Source organism: Silurus aristotelis, assembly GCF_946808225.1.
Source record: "Silurus aristotelis genome assembly, chromosome: 26".
NCBI lineage: Eukaryota > Metazoa > Chordata > Actinopteri > Siluriformes > Siluridae > Silurus > Silurus aristotelis.
This window is the reverse complement of record NC_139599.1, coordinates 5,495,595-5,519,320: the sequence shown is the minus strand read 5'-3', so window position 1 is coordinate 5,519,320 and position 23,726 is coordinate 5,495,595. Positions and strand designations below refer to the sequence as shown.

The 23,726-nt window shown below is 38.2% G+C and overlaps 1 protein-coding gene across 12 annotated transcripts in view; it reads right to left on the bottom strand.

The window, feature by feature from the left end:
- Nucleotides 1–23,726, bottom strand: part of sipa1 (signal-induced proliferation-associated 1) — a 66,284-nt gene that overhangs the window by 20,400 nt on the left and 22,158 nt on the right. For 7 of the 12 annotated variants that reach the window (XR_014531802.1, XR_014531803.1, XR_014531804.1 and 4 more), the window contains exons 1-7: nucleotides 13,666–14,268; nucleotides 9,325–10,896; nucleotides 6,697–6,821; nucleotides 5,120–5,308; nucleotides 2,271–2,445; nucleotides 1,976–2,079; nucleotides 1,107–1,264 (exon numbers count right to left, since the gene is read on the bottom strand). Coding sequence is in view for 8 of the 12 variants with exons in the window: in XM_083531565.1 (XP_083387691.1) it covers nucleotides 1,107–1,264; nucleotides 1,976–2,079; nucleotides 2,271–2,445; nucleotides 5,120–5,308; nucleotides 6,697–6,821; nucleotides 9,325–10,405 (1,832 nt within the window). In the remaining 4 variants the exon portion in view is untranslated. Of the gene's footprint in view, nucleotides 1–1,106; nucleotides 1,265–1,975; nucleotides 2,080–2,270; nucleotides 2,446–5,119; nucleotides 5,309–6,696; nucleotides 6,822–9,324; nucleotides 10,897–13,665; nucleotides 14,269–23,726 lie in introns of those variants that run through there. The other 5 variants (XM_083531568.1, XM_083531572.1, XM_083531566.1 and 2 more) reach the window with 1 other exon arrangement.

The following is a 23,726-nucleotide window of genomic DNA, read 5'->3' as shown; positions in this document are numbered from 1 at the left end:
CCTTCAATGCTGCAGAAATTTTTCTGTTCCCTGCCCCAGATCTTTGCCTCAATATAATCCTGTCTTGGAGGTCTACAGATAATTCCTTAGACTTCATGGCTTGGTTTGTGCTCTGACATTCACTGTTAATTGTGGGACCTCCAAATCATGTTCAATCAACTAAATTTACCACAAGTAATCTCCAATCAAGTTGTAGAAACATCTAAAGGATGATCAGTGGAGACAGGATGCATCCGAGCTCATATTTCAGTGTCATGGCAAAGGCTGTGAATACTTATATACATGTCATTTTTTTGTACATGTGATTTTTACATGCAAAGTTTTCAAACAAACGTCATCTATGTGCTTTGTAGAATTTTGAGGAAAATAATGAACGTAATCTATTTTGAAATAAGGCTGTAACAAAACAAAATGTGGAAAAAGTGAAGCGCTGTGAATATTTTCCGGATGCACTGCATAATTATCTGCACCCATTTCAAAACAAATGGTTAAATACCAAACTTGTCGAATGAATTACAAGAAATTCATGAAATTACTACATTCTAACAAACATTCGAGGAAACAAAAATGTACACAAAGAATGCAAGGTTATTTCTATCAGTACCATTTGAGTGATAAATATATCATTTATTCTCACCCCATATTATTTACACTTCTTTGCCTTGTAAAAAACATCACCTGTGCAATGGTGACAAATATCAAGACATCCACATTATCTCAATTAAATGTTAGTTTTTTACATATCATTGGTCTGGGATTAACCTCAAAGATGTTTCTCATAACCCTTTTCGACCATCCTTTACGAGGATGCCAATAATTCTGGCACTGAGGGTATATCTGAGGATTAGACCATCTGCTTTGGGTCATTTGACTTGACCTAATTGGTGCATCTAGCACTAATTAGTCTTAGACAGTCTAACAAATTAAGACAAACTGAAGTAGCTCAGAGAAGTAGAGAAATCATTTTCAATGAATCACCTCGATGAGCTCAAAATTTATGTTTAACATTTTAAATTCTTGGAGATTCGGTTTGATAATGTGAATAGATTGCATTGATTTCTGCTTTCTACGGCTTGTTGTGGACGTCGTTATCTGACCGCTCTTACCGATAGTAGGTGTTTTCTGTGCAGGGCTCGTGCACTTGGACGATTATGAACACGTGCTGGAAGTGAGAGCGGATGGTTTTGGGAGTAAACGGCATCGCCCCTGGCTCCTGGAAGACTATGGTCACAATATCGTTCCCTATGTGCCTCTTTCGCAGTAGCTGCAGGAAAAGCAAAGGCAGATGTATGTTAATACAGCACAGCCGTTGCCCCCGAAATCCATGAAACATTACACCAGATTAAATAACCTACCTCCGAAAGCTTTGCGATCATAAAAAAGTACAATGTGCTGCTAAAGAGCTCTTATTCAAGGGAGCGCGTTTATATCCCTTTTTGTTATGCTGCCAGCAACTATTACCCACAGTTCTGTCTGATGTTCTGTCACCACTTTTGAAAGGTCAATGTCTAGAGTCTTAAACATGATCAGATTTTACTATTTAATAACCTTCCCCTTCCCTTTCCCCTGGGTTGTTCACCTGCCAATTTTTTTACCCACCATCCTGCATACCCTTCAAAACCATGGATACCAACTGGGGAGGGTGGAGGCTTACATGTGCTACGTTCTCACACGTGAAGCTGGTCGATCTATTCAAACTGCTAATGCTACATCTCTAAGCAGCATAAAACTCTCAAAGAAAATTGCTATCTTCTTCACTGTAAAAATACAATTGTACATATTTGAAAATTCATAGCAAATCCTATCCTATATATCTGTACATTATACCTCTGTGTATACACCGTTTTTATCTATCTATCTATCTATCTATCTATCTATCTATCTATCTATCTATCTATCTATCTATCTATCTATCTATCTATCTATCTATCTATCTATCTATCTATCTTTAATCATATACTTTTTGACAGTTTACCTGTTGTGTGTTGTTGGCTGTGTATGGGAGCATCGTGGAAACATGGAACATGATCTCATAATCTTGATAACGCGTGTATAGAGAGTGTGTCCCGGTGGAATCCGCTGTGAAAACAGAAAGAACAATCTGTGAACACATACACATTTAGGATCATCCAAGCACAAGGCAAAATGTTAATGCACACTGCTGATCACCTACACTTACAAATTCAGAACAACTACATCTTATCTTATGCACTTTATAAAACATAACAGTCAGGGGTTCTTCTGAAAGTAGTAAGGAATTATTCTCTCACTCTTGTTGTCCAGCTGTGCTCTGTACTTCTCCCAGCCTTTTAGTCTCACTCTCTCTCCCAGCAGGTCCAGGAACTCCTCAAATGCTGGCCCGGCACTCTCGTTATTATACATGTCTTCCTCTGTGCTCTGTCCCGCCCGGCAGTACATCACTCCCAACTTACGCTGGAAATTCAGCTATGCACATAAACACACATACATGCATCAGTGGCTGGATTGACTGTTACTATTAAATATTGATAATGATAACAATAACATTAGGCAGCAAATATTTTATTAACACCTAACACTAGGGATATCAGCAGGGAGCCATTTGGAATCCAGCCCCATTTTTTTGGTTTTTATTTCAAAATCCACCCCCAAGTTATTACAAATTAGTGCAGAGCAACTGATACTGATATAGTGCTTAATAAATCACGATGACCATTAAGTATTGATTAAAACATGATCAGGTTTACCCTAATAGGAAAATCATTAAAAACAGAAGTTATAATGGGTAAATGTAATGCGAGCCATTGTTGTTGTCCTGTTCACATGAACACATGACTGTGGCTCTGTGGAATTATGAAATTACTTAAAAAGCATTATCATCAGAAAATTCATTCTGCAATCGGTAAAAACATTAAGATTACTCTGCAAGTTAAACACATAAGCAATAATTCTGTTTTTATATATATATATATATATATATATATATATATATATATATATATATATATATATATATATATATATATATATATATAAATGGTTGTATGGATTAAAATAACTACTGCAACCCAACATTAGAGATAATAAGTTGTTATTCATGCTAAGGGAGAATTTTCAATGTAAATTAAGCTTAACATTTATACATTTATATATTTGTTTGGTCAAATTAAATCTTTAAAAAGTAAAACCCTGTAAAGTTGAAGATTCGGTGCTTGATAGGAGAAGCCTGATTGGATCTCACAGTTGAATCTTTGCAGAGGTGTTATGAAACGAGGATCATACCATTTTTATTATACGGGCGTGCTCAATGTCTAATTTCACATAAAACTACGTATTTTCTCCGGATAAGTTAATAAACAGCCTATATATAATAATGTTGATCTGTACATTTATTTTTAAATGCTTCTCAGTGTATCGATGCTGAGCCGTACTTAGAGCGCTCGGCAATTTAGCCTATTCAATATGATTTGCCGACATGTGAAATGCAAATCCTGTCTGCAGTGTGGCCTTTCTGTGGGTATTTGTTATTTTTTAGGTTTATTGATCCAAAATGTTTTTATACATTTTCTTATATATCTGTACATCTGTCAGGCGAAAAGAACGTGCCGGAAAGCGAAGTGAAATCCACAAAGGTCTTTTTAATGAGGAACAAAAGGGCTGTCACGGTTGCAGAGTGACTGAAGCAAAACCCCAGGTTAGTGAAGAAAAGGGTTTTTACGAAGTAGTAGCGCAACAGGTAAACAAACAGAAATGCCGAACAAAAAGTAAATGGTTCTTCGGGGAGGAAGAACAGAGCGGTCTCTGGAGGTAAAGAGGCCGCGGTGGATGTCCACAGGACAGTGGAATGTCGTGTAGCGAGGTCACAGTGTTTATCTAGAGATAGTAGAACTGACGGTGAGTGAGCGCAGGAGAGGGGTTTATGTAGGGCTGAGGCTAACAAGCCGCAGGTGCCGATACTAAGTATGATGGGGACAGACTAAGTGTGTATGTGTGTGGAGCTGAGGGATGGCGTGGCAGGCTGTCCCCTGATAAGGGCAAGGCAAACCGCAACAAAACTCAGGTTAAACTAACCAGGTGAAAGCTGTGACTTTAGAGAGAGCAACAAACAAACAGAATCTGGTACACGATGAAGAACCAAACAGTGTAGCTTGTGGATGAACGGAGGTTATATAGCGTGATGACTGATTTGGGCCAGGTGTAGATGATTAGTAAGTAGGAGAGCTGCTTGGAGTGATAGGAGGGTTTGGTGAGGGTGTGGCTGTTGGATCCCTGACAACATCGTTTTAAACATCGATTAAAAATTCTTAGTCGGGAACACTCCTACCTCATACCATTAACTTACCCAGTTTGTGCCATACAATCAAAAGGTACATGCATGTGTCTTTAAAAAAAAGATTTGTTTCCAAACTTTTAACAGACACTATACATGATTCAAAATTGCTTTGACATCACATTAGCTTGGTTTACAGCTGCCATTGTTTGCCATTACATCTACAACTGCCTCTTGTTCAGCATCCTCTTTTCCAATTCTTATTTCCTCTTTCTTTTTGTAATTAATTACAGGTAAACCATCTACTGTGACAGTATCATGTACATATCCATTTGAACAAACTCACCAAAGCGAGCAGGGCCCAGTCTCATGATCATCTCATGATTTTCTTTTGACATAATTGTCTTTTCATTTCTGTAGTTACACCTCTGTACTGTATATCGATGCCACATCATATCATATAATATCATATCGCATACCCATACATACCTTAGGTTTCTTCTTCTCACTGGAAAACCTGATGTTCTCTCACACAGTAATCAAAGCTATTTCATCCTCAGGTACTTTCAATAATAAGATGAACGTTTATGACCTAAGCACATTAACCGTCTTACCCAATCCCTTTTAAAGAACACAAGAGCACTTATAAAGCTGAATAAGGCATCCACATGTATATATTATGAGACCATAAAGTAAATGTTCATCGCTTAACGGTAACCACTGAGCAGAGAGACATCATCATCCAAGAAACAGATCAGTACGCAGCTACTGTAGTTTCAGAGAAAGTCTAAATAGCTTATGTATGTGGTATGTAAAAAAATTTTCAGCTCTCTAAACAGTGTAAAATTGGTTTCAAATTATCACGCTCACCCCTTGCTCATCCAGCTTGAGCAGTGTGTCACGGACTTTGGGAGATGTAGAGGCAAGCCTCAAACAGTGCAGGTTGAGATCAGGAAGGATGAACTCCAGAAGTCTTTTAGGAGAAAGCCCTTTTGGGGTTGTGTGTCGTGCTGCGGATGGTACAGACTCTTCTAGAATGGAGCCACGCAGGGTCTTGAGCTAAAAAAATAATAATATTTAGCTCAGCCATGTACATGCATCAATCTCCAAGGGTTTGCCATTTGGTCCAAGACTTACGTTCCACACCATATATGACTACAGTACATAGAGAATGGTGATAAATAGAAAGGAAAAAACAACACTTCCTGCCACAACTTCAATGGATCTTAGGTTTAACACATCACAATAACTGTACTGGAAGCATCCTCCAAAGACATTGGAGGCCTTTTATTTTTAATAGGTCACTTCAAAATCTCAAGTTTTGAATGGTTTTAGAATGTAGCTTTTTTAAACATATAGCATATGATTTACATCATTTTTATCCCTATCAAAACCCTTCATTAGAACTCATGACTCATAGGGCCATCAGACCAACCCACTAGAATAGAAATATCTCTTGAATAAATGTGATCAGTCTGTAGGACTTTATATTCTTTGTCACTGTATTTTCGTCACTGTAATTCTGTATTTTTAGTAATTTGACTGTAATAACTGAATCATGTGTTTATTTAAATGGTTATTCAGTTTATTTAAAAATACTTAATATATTTTAATTCACCTACACAGGGGACACTTGTACATTTTGTATATTTTAACAGTGCTTTGAAGATTTTGATGCTTTTCCTTACATTTTCATTTTTTTTTATATTTTAAACCACAAATTGTTTTTTGCAGTTTTATAACAAAATCTGAAAAAGCTTTTTTTCTCTTATTTATGAGATTTTTTTTACATATAGCAAAAGAACATTGATCGTGATGTGTGTCTGTGTGTGTGTGTGTGTGTGGGTGTGTGTGTGTGTGTGTGTGTGTGTGTGTGTGTGTGTGTGTGTGTGTGTGTGTGTGTGCGCGGAGTGGGAGGCTGGTTGCATTCCTGCCTTTATGTGTCAGACTGCCTAATAGGAGGGTAGAGAGAGATAACACGACATGAAGAAGAGAGACGTGTACTACAAGAAATGATAGCACTATAGGGTGACATGAGGAGAGGCTGAGAGAAAGGCGTAGAGATGTAATACCAATGCAGAGCAAAGAGACAGACAGAAGACATCAGGATAAGCAACCCTAAGAGTGATAAATGGACAGGAGGGTGGAGAGAAACAGGTAATATAAAAAGAGAGAAATATTTGAGGGAGAGATGCAGGCAGAGACGCCACGTTACGGACGATGAGGTTAGAGGTTTGGCAGATTTGAAAAGAAGAAGATAAAACGTGACTGAGTGAGAAAGAGGGAAAGAAGCACAAATAAAGGAGGTTTTAGAGAAAGTGTTAAACACTTTTAAAGAAGTGTTTAATTTCACTTTAGAATCTATAATCACTGACAAAGGAAATAAAATGCCAGGGGGAGAGTTTAATAAGAAAATATGTACACATGCATGAATGTGTAAGGTTCACCTCTGTTGTTCGGAATATGATCCTGTATGTATACTGAGCGCCACTGGAGCCTTCTTTCTCCTCACGGCGGAAACTGATGGCTACCGGGCCTAGTCGCTCGTCCATGCCGAAGAAATTCTGATGGTCTGCAGAGAAGAACAAAAAACACTACTTTACTCTGTATTCACTAACCTACAGTATATATTGTTTTACATAGCATTAATGTATCTATCGTATAACGTATTTCTATTATTCTGTTACATTTACACAACATCCACTCTCATATGGATACATTTACAAGTGTTTGCGTTTTAGTGGGGCGGCAGAGATGTTAAACACAATTATCTGAAATCACTGATGTTAGATAACAGAATTCCCGCAGTCGCAATTTCCAGAAAAGATTACAGTAAAGATCAATTTATTTATTTGTGATAATACGTCAGCTGTCTTTCACTGCCAAATCGTCCAAGTCAAGACGGGACAGAAGTTTTATTCACTGTTATACAATGAATAATTTCCAGTAGAAAATGTCGTCACTTACTAAACCAAAACTAATCACAACCTAACACACATATTTATCATCCTGTCATAGGTCCCTAGCAGTCATGCACATCTAGATTTAATTTAACTCCTGTCACACACACACTGTTTTGTTCATACTTTTACTATGTACAATATAAATTCTGCATTCCTGCAAGTAAAAGAAGCACATCTTGATTTATTAAACTGATATATGATTGGCCTCTGTGTACTCTTTCTTTTTGTCAGTGTATCTATCTGGTGCACATCAAATCAAACTTTGCAAACATGGAAACTATGCAAACCTCCTGTTTCAAGTAGTGTAGTGTTTGCTCTGTTTGTCAGTATAGGTGTGTTTTAGTGTTAAAAAGAAATGTGTAGAATAAAGCAAACATTTCAATGTGTATCGCAATCAGAACTAGTATAGACATGGACTTTTTTCCATCCTTTTTTTTTTTTTAAACCATTTTTAAAATAAACCATTTGGCCATTTCACTTTTACTTTGCAACGTTTGTATTTCTCCCAAAATAATTTCTCTGTTACTAAATTTCAAATGCCTCCCTAGTGGGCATATAGGCCACTAAATTAACAGCATCATACACATTTAAAGCATTCAGTGAATAAATATTAATTATTTATTATTATTAAAAAATTTAATTGTGCATAAATGAACAAATCTTTATTAAAATCTCAAAATATTCAGTTGAAAATATGGTCAAGATTTTAGTCTTTTGTAGGCTTTATGTGACAGTAAATGCTACACTTTACTCTCAACAGTTCCTTATTCGTTTATAAAGATAGACATAAAGGAAATATGACCATTTTTTTAAATAACCTATTCTACTAATAGCTAATAAATTATTCACTTCTGCTATTGAGTGATTGATATAAGCGGTGAGTAACAGAAAGAATGAAACAGTAGGAAGCTGAAAAGTCATAGATACAGTGCAACTGATAAAACTTCGCCACTGCGCTGCATCACAACGAACAAACTGACGCAAGATTCACCTCAGATTTTAGCACATTCTGTCCTACTTTCACCCTCGCTGCATACCCATTTTAAGCCTTTGAGCAAGTCTAAGAACTGCAGCCAGGCAACAAGCAGATACTAAGAGGGGAAGTACAAAAAGGAAAACACATTTGCCACATAAAGGCAACTATGCACAAATAAACACACGTTTATATTATTCCCCCTCATCAATACACAATACACTATAGGTACACACAAACACAGCACTGAGGAACACACATACAAGTTCCAGTAAAAACACTTTTTCATCAGTTATTTCCTTATCTGAACATGTACCTTTCTGGCCTAATATTGTATCTCATGGAAAATGACACGAATTTGAATTATTGTTAAAATATTTGAATTTTTAACTAATCAGATATTGGTACAGTATTTCCAAACCCACATTCACATAGTGTAAGTAATTGATGGAGAGATAGAAGCTAAAAAAACAGAAGTTATAACAGGAAATAACCTGATTTGCATCTGTTCCACATCATCAAATCAATCTATAGAGATACAAAACGTGTCTGTCATTCATTATTAAATACAGTTTTATTCCTTACATAAAATGTGTGAACAAAAAGCCTGTTTCTGATACAATTAATGAATGTTATATGAAACTATTTTGTTCATTAAATACATTACTGTGAGAATTTTTTTTTATATGCTACACAAAAGAATAATTGTTAATTTAGCCTTTTTTTTACACCCTAGTGTGATCTGGAACTAGGGAGGTGTGATTTTATTGCTGATACTGTGCAGTCACTGTGAATTAGTCTTGGAGTGATTTGTTTGCAGATCCAGTCCACAGCATTTTGTGTGAGAGTGTTATGTTGGTTGACGGGACACAGATGCAAAAAAAACAAAACAACACAAACTGCCTTAAAGCTTGATTCATCTTGTGATTTGTGGCAACAATGCGCTGTTGAGCGTTGGCCTTATCAAGAGGATGTCAGTATTGTATCAGGTATCAACCGAAACACTACTGAGTACTGATATTGCTATGGTAACAACAATGTGCATCCATGGAACACTTCCTAAAGTAAGTTCTATAGGTATACTTTACACACTCTACAACATACTCATCAAATCAATCAGAAATCAGTCGACTTCTCACCTTTATTGTAGAAGTACTTGTGGTAGTACCGTGCCCCCAGGTCTGCATGCTCGACAAAGTAGTTGCTCTTTCCCTGTTGCTGAACATGGCTTTCTCTGGGCTCCTCTAATACAGACACCGCATCATTCGGACTCTGCAGACTCCTCCATCGTCCGCTAGAACACTGGTTTCTGCCCAGTCCGGCCCGCTCCTCACCTCCCATCTCATTTCGAAAGTGTGGGCAGCTGAGCAGCAAATCATTGTCGTTGCCATCTCCTTCATCGAGGAGGCTTGATTCTGGTTCCTCGGCACTCATTGTACCTACTGTCCCACTGCCCAGACTTTGAGAGGGTGAGGCAGGAGGGGCCTGGGCAAGAGGCCGGAGCTGCGAGGCAGCCGATGCCCCTGAGGTGATGTTCTTCTTGCGGCCAACGCTGTCTCGGCTTGTGGCTGCCTCACACAAGTCGAACAAAATGCTCTGCACATCATAATGCGCAAAGTTGCGCACCCATGCACCTGTCTGATCGCATGGTAAGGGGTGAGGGGGTGATGACTTTGATTTCTTGTTTAGAGCATCAGGCTTGGGGGGCTTGGCCGGTTTCGGGCATTCCAAGGAGCGAAAAAAGCCATCTGGTTCAACTGGTGGCTCCTGGAGTCCAAGCAACAAAAATGGATCTTTAAAGCGAAGAGCATTAGGACTGAGAATGGTCTGCTCCTCGGTGCAGGGCTCGGTATGTTGAGTCTGCTTTTCTAATGAGGAGAGACTCCCGTATTCTCGGTGGAGGACTATACTGGACTCGCCCTGTCCTGCTTGCCCACTCTTTTCACTTGCTGACCTGGCCGCTTTTGCTCCTGCCTTTGCTGCAGAATCCAGATCTCCCAGAGTAACATCGCTGTTGCTCCTTTGCATGATATGTCCACGAGCAACTGCACGCTGGCTTAGCCCTGCCCGGCTAGGCGTTGTCACACTCTCAACCTCTGCTCCCTCACCCTCCCTCCTGGGCGGCCATTCGGCCACCACCACCCGCTTTGGCTCAAATACTGGGGTCGGACGTGGGCTCTGTCGGCGGAACTTACGAATGAAGAGGTCGTCGGACTGCATGGTGCACGTATCTGTTCTATCCCTTTGGTCTCTTGCTCTTTCTTGAAATCGTTTCTTCTCCCTATCCTCCTCTCTTGGTCTGGGATGACTGATGAGTAGCTGCAGAGAATCTAAATGGTTGATGTGAGCACACAGACTGCGAGGAAGAAGACATAACTCAATCACTTAGCAGACGTCTTATCTGCCAAGCACAGTCCTGATCAGCGTCTTCATCCAACACACGGTTTCTCGCAGCAATGCCTCACTACTGAGCAGACTCAGGAAGTAATTTTGGGCATGTTAGAACAAGAGAGTTCACTTTCATACGGAACAGTCTTGAGCAGGAGGCTTCTGTCTCGTGCTCATCCCTTCTTTAACGTAGAATCAACCCAGGTTGTAAAACGCCATTAGAATGAAGCAAGGGCTAAAAAGAATGCGATTCCAGTTGAAGTCCTTGGTGTCAGCCTCCTTCTCTAGGCACTCATGGAATCTCCATCAGGGCATTCAGCACTCTGCAAACAAGCATACAAAAGAGTAAGAGGTCAGCATTCTCAATCTGACTTTTAAGTGGTAATGATTTGCATAACATATCAACAGGAGTAAGCAGTAACTGAAACTAGATATTTTGAAACACTGCCCATGTGATGTAAGAGCATTACTCCATCTTACTCTTTGCTTTAAACCCTAACCTCACACTTCTCCTTCAGAAACAAACATATCCCTATAGATTGGAACTGTTATCACTGTGCTACTCTAATGCAGTATGGATTAGGCTTCAATTACATCGTAATCCCGAAAACAAGCAAGAGCTTCCAACACAGGTTTCTTTTTTATCCTAGGGTAACACATCCAAAGAAAACAAACAACTGAGGTAAATATGTTATCCAAAAAGTTTCATCTTCAGTCAAGCACGCCTGGCTGACGCATTGTTCCACTTCACTTTGCTACCTTTGTTCTTTACTATTATTTTCTCCATATGACAAAAATAGCCAGCGGTAGCCAACTGTCATACAGCAGTCTGCACAATGGCAGCTCCACTCACAGGGGAGGGAGCTTCCTGAGCACGCTGCAGTGGCACAGTAAAAACAGTAATAATCTACACAATGATAGAAACCGGGCCAATCTTTCTTTCCTCTCACTTTAGATTGATTGCTTGCCTGAACGTAGAAAAATAGGAGTAGCTTTCACTAAAATAACATAAACGTACCGCCAGACCACACACATGCATTCATTAGGTTAAGAAAAAATAAAATTTAATAGCCTTAAGAAACATAGCATAAAAAGGGAAGTTTGTATTTTTGCAATAGTCTATGCATGTGACATATAATGTGCAATACTGGCATCAGGCTTTAAATTTATTCCAGTGTAATACTGTCAGATTATAAGAGAGGGAACTACCGATTAGCTGCATATTGCAACTAAATGTTCAGTTTATGGATATATTTAGTGCCTGATCATATTTGTTTTACATATAGGAGCATTTTGAGACCACATTTAGCACAATTATAATACCGATTCAGACATTATCACAAAATGATGGAAAAGTAATAGCACCCTTTGCATGACCTGCATACATACATTCTTACAGGTTGCAAAGCAGATTGACCGTTTTGCATCGACCGCAGTGTTTGCTCAACTACTGTGGTGCATTGAGGAATACACCAAATGTTTCATGAAAATTGGAAGTGGTAGCTCAGTGGTTAAGATGTTAAACTTCTAATCAGAATGTTGTGAGTTCAAATCCCAGCACCACAGAGCAATCACTGCTGGGCCCCTGAGCAAGGCCCCTCAACTGCTAAGTTGTATGAATGAGATGAAAGTAATTCGTTCTGAATAAGTGCGTCTGCCAAATGCCGCAAATTTAAATATTCCCCGCTACGCTCTTATATATGCTTAAACTCTGCTTGACAACTGTTTGCAGATGTTTTTCAGAAAAGTTTTACATTTCAAAGCTAAATGTTTTGCACGGGTTTTCTTGCTCACCAAGGGTTAGTTAAAAAACTTTCACCAAAGGTTATTTTTAGGACATATTAGTGTATATAACAGCAAGCAAGCAGTGACTAGGTTTTATCGCATACCTAGACGGCTGTCAAATGTAGTCTGTGAAGCAAAGCAGGTTGATTTTTTAAAACATGTAACAGTGGTGGAAATAGAAGCAGCCTCGCAGATTCAGGGGGTCCGGTTTAATGCGCCACACTAAGAATGACCAAAAAAAAACTATATTTCAAAAACAATATTGCATGGTATTTTTTGGGGGTGAGAATGTAAACAATGATTAAAAAAAATAATAATTGTAACACTTACATCAGCGTACAACATTGAGAGTCAAAAGTGTCAACAAGCCTGTAATAAACATGAAACGACACCAATCAAGTACACTAATCATAATCTAGCCCTTAGGAAAAACAGGAAAATAGAACGGAAATGCTGTCAAACAACTTTTGCTCTGTAAACGCAAATATACTGTAAATGTACTATATGTATATTTATATATGTAATATAATATAATATAATATATATAATGCTGCAAAAAATTTTAAAAGCATCTAAATACAAGCATGATTTTAAAAATTTATTCCCAACCCTACTACACACTGTCTGCTGGAGCTCCTAGTTTATCTCCAGCTGTCTGTGTGGGTTTCTGTGGGTTTTCCAGTTTCCTCACTTTCCTCCTAATGTCTGAATACATACAGTCTGTGTAAAACTGCCCTAGATATGAACGTGTATGTAAGCACAGATATTTCATCTAGGCTTCGGGTACACTGTTTCTCTAAATAGGATAATTCAAGTACTAAATGATGAGCGAATGAATGAATGAATGAATGAATGAATGAATGAATGAATGAATGAATGAATGAATGAAATTATGTCACCCTGGACCAGATAATGGAAGGTTGAAGGATAAAATGCACTCTGGCTCCAATAAATGGGGCAAATATTATTGCACACATTAGGATAATGAACTTAATTAAACTGAATGATGAATTAAATTTTTGCTTATTTTTTAGGGTTCCTGCATGCAAATGTTTACGCCCCACTGAAGGTTTTTTAAACACATTCTGCCAAAAAAAAAAAAAAGTCTATCACACATAAACAAGCCACTATTTCCGCCTGCATTTTGGGCTTCAGTGCAATGAATTTTTCTGCACAAAGCAAAAAAAGTGATATCGTAGCACCTTTATTAACTTAAGTTCCTGGAGTCCAGACCCTGTTTAGGGCAAAGTCATTTTGGATCTAAATGCATGATCAGTTGCAGGAAATGGTGTCGCACACACACTCACCTTAATATTGCAGAAGTATAAGTCCAGAAGTAAACTGTACATCAGTCTCATCCTTAACAACGACATAAAGCCTTATTACAGAGGTGATAAAACGCAAATCGATCCGCCAGGAGAGAAAAATAGTCTATAAAGTCCCAAACAGCTCCATGAGCTTACGTTTGTGTTGTAGTTGAAAATTGGGGCGAGTATACCTTGCCAAACCTTCACCTCTCTCTCTCTCTCTCTCTCTCTCTCTCTCTCTCTCTCTCTCTCTCTCTCTCTCTCTTTCTCTTCCGCAGTCTCTTTCACTTCATGTATTCGGATGTAACTGACGTCAATATTTACGTGTGAAACGTTGGATGGGTGAAAGCCACACGTCTCCTCGGTTTGTTTTCATCTCTTTCTTGCCCTTTTTTATTTTTTTTATTTTTTTTGGTCCCACGTTTTTCGTGTCGAAAAAACCCCCAGTCTCGCACGCGAACAGGTGCAGCGGTGCTGCCGCGCGCGCACCGAGGAAGCCCTCAATCTCTCTTTTGCTATCTCTCCCGCTCTATCCCCCCCTCTCTCTCTCTCTCTTCCTCTCTCTTTCTCCCCCTCTGAATTTCTCTTCCCGTAGCTCTCTCTCTCTCTCTCTCTCTCTCTCTCTCTCCCCCCCCCCTTATCTCTCTCTCTCTCTCTCTCTCTCTCTCTCTCTCTCTCTCTCTCTAGACGCACGTGAGACATGAGAGTAGCAGATGTCAAAGGATGTGATTGGGTTCTTATTTCCCCCCCCCCCCCCCCCCACAAAAACCCCTTAACATACAGTGACTGGCAGTTTTAGTAGCCAATCCTCTACTTGGAAATAGGAGGAAACCAGAAAACCCAGAGGAAACCCACACAAACAAAGCATGTGCTTCTCATCTTTTACTTTGATATGATGTGGCCCTTAAAAAGCAATAAAAGGTAACTGAACACGATTACTACTGATGTACAGTACCAATAACGCTTTACTCTAAAAGCTACCCAAAGGTAAACTACATGTGACTTGCCAAGTAATAACTCAAAAAGCAAGGAATTGTACAGTTTGGTACTTTTTTCTAAAAATACAGAAAGTACCCTGATATCATGGCTCAGAAAATACCCTGAGCCAGAGATACTGGAGCTGTGGGGAGGCAACACTTGTGCAATGATATTTGTGGAGACATGGTCATATGTGTAGTACTGGTCCAAGTGTGTATAGCAGTGTTTTATGGAAACAATGAATTATTACCATATATACTTGATTAAGATATAGCTAATAAAGTGGCCAGTGTTTGCAATCCTAACTTTATTGGTATGTCTGGTACACAAGTATTACATAAAAACTATGCTTTCAGACATTTATTAATTTATCATTCGAAGCTGAATTCCAGAACACACCCACAATTCAACCTCGATGAGACCGTATCTCAGAGGTTCTATATACATATGGATCAGAGTTTTTCACAGGATGAAAATAGAAGAGTGTAAAAGAAATTTGTGCCAAAGTGTAGTAATGTAGAAAAATAGATTTTTACTCAATAGTGGTTTCATGGTAAGAACAGAAGACATTACACTGAAAAGACTCGACATCAGCTACACTAAGTACGTTTACAAAGATGTGCAATTAGTGTAGCGAGTTTGTGTGCCTTTGCATGTTGCACACAATACGGAGACATAGATGTGCACTACCATGACAGGAAAGACCCAGAAACCACACCGCATGTGACCCATTCTGTTTTGCGTCCCCTGGTGCGACCTACTTCATATTGATTCCTGGGTCGACCGTCTTATATTGCTTCTCATAATCCAATCTTATATTGCGTGATCAAATTAGTCTTTTCTGGGGCTGTTTTTAAATAGCCTGCCCATTAGTGCACCCACCAGACAGCCTCTATAAAAAATAAAAAAAAACCACACAATAAGATCTGTACAAAAATAAGAAATTCCCAGGCAGTTGTGTTTGGTGGAAATAAACGGCAGAACTGCTCATTGCAATTCAAAGTTAATTTGATGGCTTGCAATTAGAAACCCACCTATATGGCCTGATGAATCCACTAAAGTGCCTCAGAGTAGCGGAACATGATATTGGTTTCTAATTGTGTAATACAATATCAGTTACATTTTCAGTGACTGGACACTTTCTTTTAACTTATACAAATGGTTAAAACGTGAGAATCAGAACCGCCAATGGGAATATTAAGAGAGTTAGAAATTATAACCAATGTAATACCATGAAAAAAATCCTTTCTATTGTGTCATCTATCTGACTGCATTACTAAAGCGACAAAAAGCGGTCAAAAAGCACAAGCTACTGGATGAAATAATCTTGAGAACACTGTTGCTAAGCAACTGGACACCATGTATAGAAGCTATGTAATGGCTAAACCTATTTATTTAGCTAGGTAGCACAAAACGTTTGAGCCTTTAATTTAGATGATGTATAGGTGGAAAGAAACTGGATATGTTGCAAAACTGTAAGACGGTTATTAGGACGTGTCTTATAATCTGTCACAACTTGTTGTATTAGAATGTTGCAGGCTAAGGATGCTAGACTGTAATTAGCACATACAATATAATTAGCATTGCAGAGTTGCACTAAGATCTAATGTTCAAGCTTTTCCCACAATAAAGTCTTTTACTCATGGTCAGTGCAAAATCAATCTAATAATGAAAGATTGAAATACATACAGATTGTAATACTGTGGTTAACACCAGTGTACACAATGAAGCAACTTTTCCAGTAAGCCTTCTTTTAGACAATGAATCAATACTGAAATGTTTTTCTTTGCCGTTACTTTATGACTCAATAAAAGATGTAAAAAGTTTACCATTAAGTATAAAATTATAATGTGTAATCATATGTTCTGACCAGCATTTAGGACTAAACTACTCCTACTATTCGTCATATGCCTTTGGCGTTTAGTTGAACAATCACAAGGCAAACAGCTTGATGACGTCAAATGTTCTGATACTTCCTCGATTAGATTCTGGTCTTACCCATTTGATGATGTGTTTGTTAATGTCTTGCGTATGTTGGAAAGAACCTGGGGTTTTGTTAAATAAATAAAAAAATGCTTTATTTATTTTTAACTAACTTTCATGGATGCCACTGTCTGGACTACTTCATAATTTATATGGTCAACCGGCCCAAACACACTCAATTTGTGTGGTCAATGATTTGTTTTAAATGATGCATTGCCATTAGATGTCATCAATGTGCTTCTAAGTCTTGCTAATGCACAGTGGTCAAAGGATAACTCCAAAAACTTACAGTTTAGCCTAAAGTGTTTGTGTTTTGTTTTTGTTACCACAAAGAGAATTTTAGACCATTACAGACAAAATTTGCATTCTAAGCAGCTTGAATGTGTATCTAGGTAACGTTAGCCAAAAGTCTAAACTGTGCAGTCTTTGGACACTGTGCCACTGTAGATTCCAGTGTATAAAGCTGAACAAAATTAATTTTTCAGCTCAGTGTCAAAATGTTCCATATTTAGTCCAACATACATCATTAAACTGACTCCTGTAGCCTATAGCCAGTTTCTTATTTCAGCACTATCAGGCTATTTTTAACTGCTCTTATATGTACAGTATATTAAAGGTTCACAGCTTTCCATGTACAATAGGTTTTACAAAAAATGTCTTCCCTGACCTTCCCCTCTAGTCCAAGAAAGCATGATCTACTTTATTTTGAACTCCCTCATTGTATTCGTTGCATTTACAAAAGCTCAAATCTTAATTTGTTAGTCAGCTCAAAAGGTCAAGCTTCTCTGTACTATTAAACAATTGCTTTAGACACTCTCACGTACGTCTCAGGAAGTAAAACATAAACTGAACTGTTCTTCTAACTTCGTGACACAGAGTCAAAAGATTTACAACGGCTTGACTTTAGCAGCTTTGTCACAGTGTAAAATAGACGGTTGGTTGACTTCACGGCGGATCCTCTGCGCTGCATAAATGAGACAAATGACTGCGTTCAAGCGGCAGATTTGCAATTGTAATTCTCTCAATTCATCTCGAGTCATTTGACATGCAAACACTCAACAGTTAGCAATTTAGCGTGCATGGGCAACAGAAAATACATCAGCGCTTGAAGCGTCCTCAACCAGACGTGATTAAGCACACATACCCAGTGGACATTTTAAATATACATATGCAGATTGAAAAGAGCACGAGTAAAATACAGACTGTTATCTACTATATAAAAGCAGAAAAGGATGACTATCTTTGGCTCAAGTACCACATGTCACTGGCTGGATTCAATAATCTTTACCACAATGCATGCTTCTCACGACACAACAAAAGTGAAGGGTGGAAATTTTTCAGGCTGCACACAGTTACCACAGGTTCCTGCTGAATACCATGAACACATGACATTGATGAACATGACTGACACATTAGAAAAAATTTTTAGGTTATTTTTCATCCAGTTCCTCTTACTGTGAGACTAGTCATTCCATTTCTCGATTGTGTGCAATGTACATTTCACACCATTCATTAAATGTATTTGAGAATATATAAGAGGAAGACCATGGAGGAGGTTTATGGATGTGGTGAAGGAAGACATGCAGGTAGTTGGTGTGAGAGAGGCAGATGTAGAGGACAGGGGGGTATGGAGACGGATGATCCGTTGAGGCAAATTCATGTTATTTGTTGATATGGTAAATTTCTTTTGTGTGGATAAGTTTATTGAGCATTTTTTGAAAGGAGTCTCTGGTATCAGCACTTCATAACTGTCAGCAATTTTTAGCTGTTAGTTTTTTAACACGCAAAATTCTTCAAGAGAGAGGGAAAAAGAGAGGCTGCTCTTACCACTTTAAAGAAACTGATAGGAGGAAGTTTTATTTCCTGTTTAATATAAATAGATTATATAACTGTATCAAATGCAACAAGTGTCAATTTTTTAATAAAAAAGTAAGTAATTGCTCAGATTTTACAACTCAATGTGGCATCTATCAACTGTGTAGTGGTAACAGTAAATGTGGCCATATTATTCCACTTATATTTTCCTATTACAGCATGTTTGCTCATGTTTAGTTCTAAACACAAAACAGCTGTCTAGACCCCTCTGGCTTTGCTTGATTGACAAATCTACAGTAGGGCTGTGCAAACTTTGGCTGTTGCAGGAGACCGTTAATAGACATAAAACAATCCAGACCACAACGTTTTTTTCGACTCTGCAAGGAGATTAAGGGAAGACAGATTACCCTGGACAGCAGGCAGAGATTTAAACTGGACTCGCAGAAGATTGGGAAGGTTAATAAAGAACTCTTCGGGCTGTACTTCTTACCATTGCACACAAGCTGCCAGACAGTACTGGCTGACTGTCCTTGTTAAAGTCTTTCTTTAATAAGGAATAGCAAAAGACAGTAAAAAAAAGTACATATTGTGGTCAGTGCAAGGGTTTATAGTGAGTTTCTTAGGATAGCTCAGCAATTCAGTTATTACTGTTTGTTCAATTCAAATGATAAACACTAAACTTTTGCAAGACTGCTGTTTAGGGACTTAGTTGTTTATTTGAGTCCTGGCGAGCATCTACTGTTAAGATTTTAGTATTCTACTGTCCTCAACATAAATCATAAATAATAAATAATCAGGTGTCCTGTTCTGTTTAAACCAGAAGTCTTTATGTATAAGGGCTCCCAGAAGCAATAAAATAATCTAAAGGGCTTTAATAAACTCAAAACTATACAATATATCATAAAAAATATGTTTATTATTTTAACTTTTACTTTACTTTCAATCACCATCTTCTTTCAAAGAAATGATAAAATATCTTTATATCCTGTCCCAATAAATAATGATTTCTTACAGGCATTTTTTAAATCATATACAGTATATTGAAACATATTTTATATATACACTTCTAATTATTTCCAATAATAAAATGGCGACTTTATTTGATGTATTGATATTGTAGAAAATGTTAATATAATTTGTATTATTTAATGTAAGTATTAATTAAAATGGGGAAATGTAACATCTTTTTCAGTCTCCAGCCTTTACCACATAGACTGGGGCTCATTAGAGCAGATCTACGCTTAAAAATTACGATTACACTTTGAACTTTGAACTACAGTCTGTAATGTACAAACCAAAGTCAACACCCTGCCTATGACATCACATGTCAATGTTTTTCTGCTTCCTCTTCCCTTCCTTCAGGACATTTATACTGACCTGTGCTCTCACATGGGTAGAATCCTGCCAACACTGATTGCAGAGGTATGGAGGTTGCCATAATGATTACGAAGGGAGGATTTCAGTCATCTTCCTGTTTGGTTGAAGCATTAAACCATGGACAAGGCCGGAGTGTATCCTATTTGTTGTGTCATGATGGAACAATGGAAAAATGGGTTCAGAGGGCACCATGGTGAGTTATAATAGTGAGAGAAGGCTCATCTATAGAAATGTATACTTGTTGTACCTTTCTTTTGTTTCCGACTTAACTTCCACCTCCTTCCTGTCAGAGTAGCTTCCTACCCAAGAAGTGATGTCACACATGAGATGAAAAGTCTACAGGTCCTCTTTTACAAACCAAAGGACAACTCCCACTACTGTAACTCAAGCCTCTCTTGCAGAACAAATGTGGGAGTATCCTAAGCACACAAGCTTTTCCTAATCTGTTCTTGGTATTACTTAGTGGTTGTATGCTAATTTTCAAAAACAATTTTGTGGGTGTGATGTTCAAGTGGTTTGTGCCTGGACAAGCGCAGTCTTAGAATATAAACCATGAAGTTTCGTAAGGCAACAACTGCTGACAATACTAAATATTCAGAACTCACATTAATACAAAAGGTGATAACAAGTTATATTATTTTCCATGTCATAGTTCAGTAACTATATATTCAATAATGTCTGCATTATTTCCTTTATCTCTATAACATAAAATCTACAGAGACAATATGAAAGGATGCAAAAGCCTTGTAGGATTTGAGCTTGATCCTGAAACAGCAATTTGTATTTGACTAAGGGGATGATTTTCATAGTGTTTGCCATGGAAATACATACACATGCTGAGTATCGTTAATAACCATTGCACAAAGTGGAGAGGTGTGTCTAATTGCAGTGATGATGTAATAAAGGTAGAATGGCATAGATGAATCTGATCTACAGCACATCCATTCCTCAATAAAAATAATTACTTCAACAGAACTAGCTGTATAATATTACACATTGTCTGTTAAGGCTGTGATGGATGTATACATTAAACAATTTAATGCTTCCATTATCCTTTTACAGTTGAAAATAATTTTAAGGTGACTGATGTAAAATGTGTTTTAATGTTCCTCAGGAGCAACAGATTATAAAAAGGAGACTGGATATAAACATATGTTAACTTACAGTAGTAGTCGAGAGGTATAAAATAATTCAAACAGCCTGGCTCAGGAAATACTTCTGATCTCATTTAGGTATGCATCAATATCTGTATCAGTCCAGTATTATGCTCATTTACACCTACTCGTACTACCGTAATGTCCGGACTATAAACACACCCATATACAGTACAGACCAAAAGTTTGGACACACCTTCTCATTTAAAGAGTTTTCTTTATTTTCATGACTATGAAAATTGTAGATTCACACTGAAGGCAACAAAACTATGAATTAACACATGTTGAATTATATATGGAATTATATACATAACAAAAAAGTGTGAAACAACTGAAAAATGTCATATTCTAGGTTCTTCAAAGTAGCCACCTTTTGCTTTGATTACTGTTTTGCACACTCTTGGCATTCTCTTGATGAGCTTGAAGAGGTAGTCACCTGAAATGGTCTTCCAACAGTCTTGAAGGAGTTTCCCGAGAGATGCTTGGCACTTGTTGGCCCTTTTACCTTCACTCTGCTCACCCCTAAACCATCTCGTTTGGGTTCAGGGAGGCCGACTGAGCCGACTCGATTGGCTTCAGGGAGGTGACTGTGGAGGCCAGGTCATCTGGCGCAGCACCCCATCACAATCCTTCTTGGTCAAATAGAACTTGATGCCTTCAGTGTGACTCTACAATTTTCAAAGTCATGAAAATAAAGAAAACTCTTTGAATGAGAAGGTGTGTCCAAACTTTCGGTCTGTACTGTATATGAACTTTACACAGGCTTTAACGACAGTGTCGGTTACACGGGTGAAATATGTTGTGGCTCCTTTAAGAGCAGAGCGGCATTTTGGGAATAGCCTGCCGCCGCATTTTTTCCGGTATTACTGCATGTGTGCAAGACCGAGGAATATGTCCTTATTATTTTCTGATGCTCATTTCTAATTTTCTTTGACTAACCCGTAACGCTGTTGCCAAAAAAAATAAAAAAGCACAAGTTTTGGAAACCTGTCTGTGCTTATATGATTTCTGTTGCAACTGGAGTTAGCGAGCTCTCCCTTCACTCAGACTCAACGCGTTACAACGGCTTGTATCTAAACAGTAGCCGACCAAGAAAGTCATTGTTCACTGTCTTCCTCCCTCCTTTCACAACTATTTTTTCTCCCGATGCCGTGCAACTCAGAACACAGGTGAGGTGCGTTTTTTCGTTTCCGGTCAGAAATTTCATTGGTCTAATGTTATGGGGTTCAGTTTTTTGGCTTGAAGTTTGTGAAACCAGGCAAAACCCAGTAAAAATTCATAAATAAGCCGCTTCGTTGTTCAAAACGTGGGAAAAAAGTAGCGGCTTATAGTCTGAAAAATACGGTAATTAAAATATGCCAAAACAGACAGTATGACATGATACTATGTGATGTAAGATGTAGTGTACATTAGAACATTACCGCAACTAAAAAAGCGACACGATATGACAGAATCTGAAAGTATTTAATGATCTTTATTTTAACAACCAAAGCAATATAGACTACAGACTGATTTACAATTCGTAGTTACCTGATAAATAACATATTGCTAGATCTAAATACAGGATAAGAAAGTTCCTCAGTTATCTCTGCAGATATTATGCTTGACCATTAGCCATCAGTCATCAGCAGCTTTTCCTGAAGAGCTTTTAAAAAGTAAGACCTGCTCGAAATGGTAACTCCAAGCATAACTCATGCACACCCATGAGAGGTTATGTAAAGTGGAGCCTTTAGAGTGCACAAGAGCAGGTACCTAAATGTTTTCGGCCAGCAGCCAATAAAATATTAACTGATTGTTTAGCTGTGAGGCAAAAAAAAAAACAAGATTATTTCCAAAATCTTCCGAAAGATGCCAAGTATTAGGAGGCATGCCGCTAACCTTCGACAAATCTTTGGAAATTGGCATCCCTGTTATCACAGAGATGATTAGATACACCCTTCAGCATTGTAAGCACTGATTGGACAACATTAGAAAGGGTCCCTAATTGACCAGTGAGATGCATTGATTTTGAGTAATTGTTTAAAAAAAAAAAAACGTGTGATTCTCCATGTTCCCATCAGCCAATCCCAAAGCCCAATATTGATTGCTTTATTGCTTTCCACTACATCTTGGGGCTTAAGATTTACTGGGGGTTTTTTCCACGGTTTTAACAAAGCAGAGCTGAAATGCTGCAGGAAGGAAGAAGGTGACACCAAATATCACACTGAGTGATGTTATGCTAAGCAATGAATAAATTTGTCTTCTCACTATTTCTCTCTAATGCTTGCATGGCCCTACTTTCTCTCTCTCACTCCCTCACTCTCTCTCGTGTTCTCTCCATCTCCTGGATTACAGCCAGGGCTAAAACACTGTTAAGTAATTGGCTCTGGCTGGCTCTCCCTCTTTGTAATTCATTTGATATGCCTCTTTTTTATTTTATCCTCTAAGCGGCAGCCGTCTGGCTGACTTATTGCACTCCCATAACCTCTGCTCCTCTTCCTGTGCCTGGAAGAAAAGAGGCTACATGTCCAGATAGAGGTGACTTTGACCTGGATCTGCTCATGTGTCCTGACTGTTGTTATTGCTCATAAAAATTTTTGTGACCCTTTCTGGAGTCTTGTTAAGCATTTGCATAACCAATTTACTCTAATGGGAGAGCACACCTGCAGGACATATCAAAAGCACATACAAACGAATAGCATAAATCCTGCCTTCTGCTTTCACTCGATCTAGCAAAAGGAATCAGATGGCTGCCAGAATCCGGAGCAGGAATTT